Source organism: Rhinopithecus bieti, unplaced genomic scaffold (assembly GCF_001698545.2).
Source record: "Rhinopithecus bieti isolate Rb0 unplaced genomic scaffold, ASM169854v2 scaffold_24392, whole genome shotgun sequence".
In the NCBI taxonomy this organism is placed as follows: Eukaryota; Metazoa; Chordata; class Mammalia; order Primates; family Cercopithecidae; genus Rhinopithecus; species Rhinopithecus bieti.
In genome coordinates, this window is record NW_016812542.1 from 3031900 (window position 1) to 3037509 (window position 5610).

The 5610-nt window shown below is 39.2% G+C and overlaps 1 protein-coding gene across 3 annotated transcripts in view; it reads right to left on the minus strand.

Annotated features, from left to right (window-relative positions):
• The window catches only part of DDX59 (DEAD-box helicase 59), a 26058-nt gene that overhangs the window by 3330 nt on the left and 17118 nt on the right, over window positions 1-5610 (minus strand). For all 3 annotated transcript variants that reach the window (XM_017896593.1, XM_017896592.1, XM_017896591.1), the window contains 3 exons: window positions 3492-3743; window positions 1697-1849; window positions 1064-1192 (listed from right to left, as the gene is read on the minus strand). In XM_017896593.1, the coding sequence (XP_017752082.1) occupies window positions 1064-1192; window positions 1697-1849; window positions 3492-3743 (534 nt within the window). The remainder of the gene's footprint in view (window positions 1-1063; window positions 1193-1696; window positions 1850-3491; window positions 3744-5610) is intronic.

Here is a 5610-nt window from a genome sequence, read left to right on the forward strand (position 1 = left end):
AAAAAAAAAAAAGGATCAATTTTATTTTGGCCAGATAAATCAACTTAAAACAATCTTTTTAAACAAAACTTTTTTATTTTTCTAAAAGATCACTGATGATTATATGCTCACTGAAGAAAATAAGAAAAAGAAACAAAAATAAACCAAAATTTTATTACTTAAAAATTTTTTAACTAACATTTTTGGTTACTTACTTCTAGTTTTTTTGTTTTGTTTTTTTTTTTAAGGCACTTTAGGTGTACTTTTAAAACAAAATTTAGTTTTACACATATTTAACTTAAAAAAATTAGTTTATATACATACATATCTTAAAAGCAGGCCAGGCGTGGTGGCTCATGCCTGTAATTCCAGCACTTTGGGAGACCAAGGCGAGAGGATCATTTGAGGTCAGGAGTTTGAGACCAGCCTAGCCAACATGATGAAACCCTGTCTCTACTAAAAATACAACAAGATTAGCCAGGTGTGGTGGTGGGCACCTGTAATCCCAGTTACTTGGGAGGCTGAGGCACAAGGATCCCTTGAACCTGGGAGGTGGAGGTTGTAGTGAGCTGAGATCACGTCACTGCACTCCAGCTTAGGTAACAGAATGAGACTCTGTCTCAAAAAAAAAAATCTTAAAAGCAAAAAAATATATAGTTTTATACACTGCTTTTTTTGTGGGGGGGATGGGGGAATGAAGTCTCTGTCACCTAGGCTAGAGGGCAGTGGCGTGATCTCGGCTCACTGCAACCTCCACCTCCCAGGGTCAAGCGATTCTCCTGTCTCAGCCTCCCGAGTAGTTGGGATTACAGGCGCCTACCACCATGCCCGGCTAATTTTTTTTTTGTATTTTTAGTAGAGATGGGGTTTTACCATGTTGGCCAAGCTGGTCTGTGAACTCCTAACTTCATGTGATCCATCCATTTTGAGTGATCTGCCTGCCTTGGCCTCCGAAAGTACTGGGGTTACTGGTGTGAGCCACTGTCCTGGCCGATACTGCTTTTTTAAACTTGGTATCACATTGACAATGCCTTTCCCAATAAAACTCATAAACAAAATAGTGGTAACATATAAAGCTCCTTACCTGATGGACATACTCATCCATACTTGAAGGCATATCAAAATTGACAACCAGCCTGACACTGATCAAGTCTAGGCCTCGTCCCAAGACTCCTGTGCTCACTACAACTTCATAGTCTCCTTCGAGTAATCCCTTTCCAAAAAAGCAACAAAATTTATTATTCAGAATTTATTTTGTGTGGTTTTGTGTAATTCTGATAGCTTTTCTTTTTTCAATGCTTACTTCAATATTTTTGTCACAATATCTTTTCAATAAGTAAAGGTCATAGTATACCTGAAAAATGTATGCAGCTAAAATTCTCCCCAATCCCCATGGAATTTATTTTATTAATTTATTAAGGCAAACCTTTTCCAAAGGTGAATTACTGCCCTGCTCTACTCCAAACTGACCTGATTCAGAAATGGTAAGTTCTGAATTAGTAATCTACTCAGTATATATTCCCTAGAGAACAGGCTATTGCTCCCCAAATCAAAAGCCTGAGCAAGAGAACATTAACTTCACGGTAACCACTTGTTTGATGGTCTTGTAGTCATTAAAAGATGGTCTGCTATAAAAAACAGCTGTAATATGGTGTCTCTTGAAAATGAGGCAGAACAGATTTATAGAAAACAGAATATAGAATGTTGGGTGTCAAACCTTCAATATGTTTTTCCTTTCTATTTGCGACTTCTCTGAATGTATAGATATGCTTTTCAGCCCTGTGATTTTCTGAACGGCTTCACTCAAAAGATCTGCTCCTAGTTTGCAGTCCACAAATACTAACACTGGAGGTTTAAAGAGTTTCTTATCCTGAAAATTAAAACATATATCAAAATTATCCATATAACATAATTTACAATGGGAAGTTTTTCTGAAAGATTATCACAAGCTAGTTATCAGTAGGTTTATAAATATTGTTAGGAAGGAGGCTGGGCGTGGTGGCTCACACCTGTAATCTCAGCGCTTTGGGAGGCTGAGGTGGGCAAATCACAAGGTCAGGAGTTCGAGACCAGCCTGGCCAACATAGTGAAACTCCATCTCTACTAAAAATACAAAAAATCAGCTAGGCGTGGTGGCAGGTGCCTGTAAACCCAGCTACTCAGGAGGCTGAGGCAGGAGAATCGCTTGGACCTGGAAGGTGGAGGTTGCAGTGAGCTGAGACCATGCTATAGCACTCCAGCCTGGCCAACAGAGCGAGACTCCATCTCAGAAAAACAAAACAAAACACAAAAAGAAAAAAAGGCATATTGTTAAAATAAGTGTTTTATTTAAAATATGTACAAACAGAAGCCAGTCTATTGCACCTCTTAATTTTCCATCACTTAATACTGCAAGAGTAATTCAAACATTTTAAGTGCAATTAATGTAGTTCTACATGCTGCTAATAAGTCAATACCAACCATATTTAACTTAATACTTTTTTTTTTTTTTGAGCGGGAGTCTCGCTCTGTCACCCAGGCTGGAGTGAAGTGGAGTGATCTCGGCTCACTGCAAGCTCCGCCTCCCGGGTTCATGCCATTCTTCTGCCTCAGCCTACCCAGTTGCTGGGACTACAGGCGCCCGCCACCACACCTGGCTAATTTTTTATATTTTTAGTAGAGACGGGATTTTACTCTGTTAGCCAGGATGGTCTCTATCTCCTGACCTCCTGATCTGCCCGCCTTGGCCTCCCAAAGTGGTGGGATTACAGACGTGAGCCACCGCGCCTGGCCCAAGTTAATACTATTTATAAGTAACTATGCTTGCACATATCACCCACTCAACAAATTTCTGTTTACATTAGTAACAGTTAAAAAAAATTCTCAAGGACAGACTAGCCAAGAAATACCTTGCCCCTATCTTATATGTAAGTCTTCTAAAATTTTTTATTTTTATTTTTTTTTTGAGACAGAGTCTTGCTCTGTCCTCCAAGCTGGAGTGCAGTGGCGTGATCTCGGCTCACTGTAACCTCCACTTGTGGGTTCACGCCATTCTCCTGCCTCAGCCTCCCGAGTAGCTGGGACTACAAGCGACCGCCACCATGCCTGGCTAATTTTTTTTTTGCATTTTTAGTAGAGACGGGGTTTCACCGTGTTAGCCAGGATGGTCTCCATCTCCTGACTTCATGATCCCCCCGCCGAGGCCTCCCAAAGTGCTAGGATTACTGGCATGAGCCACCGTGCCCGGCCTTTCTAAAATATTTTAAAAGGAGAACATATTCCTTAGGAATAATCTTGATATTAAAATATATTTCTATAATAAGGCAAAGAAAACCCAACCCTGTATCTATCCAACATGTTTTCCCAAATAGCTATTTATTTGATTCTCACAGAATTCTAAGGTAGGTAAATCAATTTATTAGTAAATACCTTTGTCAAATTCCCCGAAAGTTGAATCTAAAAATCATTCTCTTAAGAGCTATGAAAAATGCAAACACAATCCATAAAACATTGTTAACTGTTTTACTACTCACATTTAAAATTTCAAATAATTTTTTCTTTTTGGCTGGGTCTTCTACCCACAAAATAATCTGACGTACACTGGCACAAGGTAGGTTCTTTTCTCCAGTGATAATTCTCACAGGATTATGCAGAAGCTGGCTTGCTAGTTGCTCTATGCTAGTTGGAATTGTGGCTGAAACCAAAATGGTCTGATAATCATTAGGAATGTTTTCCAAAATGTCAAGCACTTGTTGTTGAAAGCCCATCTTTAACATGGTATCAGCCTAAAATAAAATTGTATTAAAGTTAGTCTTGTTTGACATTAAAATCCAGAACCACCCCCCCCAAAAGACTGATATAACTAACAACATAAAAATTAAAAATTCTTAAATACAAAACTATACCACAATGTCAAGAGAACTGGGAAAACGTCTATACAAAATTATAAACTGTGCAACTAAATGTTTACAATGATATACAAAGACTGTTATTATTGGCATTATTAATAGTAGTAAAAAGCTATACACATTCTAAATATTCATCAGTAGGGGATTTGCTAAATTATGGTAGATCCATATGACACTATGCTGTCAAGAAAAATGATCAGCAAGCCCTTTATTAAATAATGAATGACTGCTAGGTAAAAAAAAAAAAAAAAAGCAAAGTACAAAATATTATGTGTAACAAGATACCTATTTATGCTACAAAAATATTATATGTGTATACACTCAAGAAACTTAATTGCTAACACCAGGGAGAAGGCTGGAGGGCTTTAAGGGAGGCAATTCCACTTTAAGTTTTTTGCAAAATTGTTTTTAACCATGCACACAGATTATGCTTATAATAAAATATTATTTTAAATAAAAATAAATGTTAGGGGCTGCTATGGTCTGAACTGTGGTGACCCCCCCCAAATTCATATATTGAAATCTAACCTACAATGGTAGTAAGAGGGGAAGCCTTTAGGGGGTGATTAAGTCATGAAGGCTCCACCCTTATGAATGGAATTAGTGCCCTTCTAAAAGAGGCTGGATGGAGCTGTGTGTGAGGATGCAGCAAGAGTGTGCCAGTGCCATCTTTGAAGCAGAGAGCAGGCCCTCGCCAGACACTGAATCAAGGTTAGCGTTTTGATCCTGGACTTCCCAGCTTCAAGAACTGTGGGAAAAAGTTCCTGCTGTTTATAAATTACCCAGTCTAAGGCATTTTGTTATAGCACCAGGAATGGACTAAGACAGAGGCTTTCACTTCTATTTTTCTGTACTGTTGGTTTGTTACAACCATGAATTACCAAGCAAATAAAATTGTTTTTTTTATAGTGCTGCCATTAAAAAAAAAAAAAAAAAAAGATTAAGGCTATATTGAGTTGCAAATACAATCCAGTTGTCTATAATTTGGGAACAATGAAGTATTTAATTCTTTTTTTTCCCCTTCTGAGCCTTGATTCAGGATAATTCTTTTAAACTATTAAGGCATTGTGGGTGTTTGTTTTGAGACAGGGTCTTGCTCTATCGCACAGGCTGGAGTGCAGTAGCATGATTCCAGCTTGTTGGAACCTTAAACTCCTGGGCTCAAGAGATCTTCCAGCTTCAGCCTCCTAAGTAGCTGGGACTATAGGCACAAGCCAGGGCACCCAGTTTGGCATTGTATTTTTAAGTGCCCACTAATGTGCTGTCATCCATATTAAAATTTGAATATTCATTTTACTATTATTCAGTGGAAAAAAAAATTGTCACCCAGGTTGGAGTGCAGTGGTGCCATCTTGGCTTACTGTGCAACCTCCCAGGCTCAAGCCAGCCTCCCACCTCAGCTTTCCAAATAGTTGGGATTACAGGCACATGCCACTACACCCATCTAATTTTGTATTTTTAGTGGAGGTGGGGTTTTGCTATGTTGCCCAGGCTCCACCCCCATTTTCTAACATGTCTTTATTTATTTATTTTTTTATTTTTTTTGAGATGGAGTCTCGCTCTGTCGCCTGGGCTGGAGTGCAGTGGCCGGATCTCAGCTCACTGTAAGCTCCGCCTCCCGGGTTTACGCCATTCTCCTGCCTCAGCCTCCGGAGTAGCTGGGACTACAGGCGCCCGCCACCTCGCCCGGCTAGTTTTTTAGTATATTTTAGTAGAGACGGGGTTTCACCGTGTTAGACAGGAT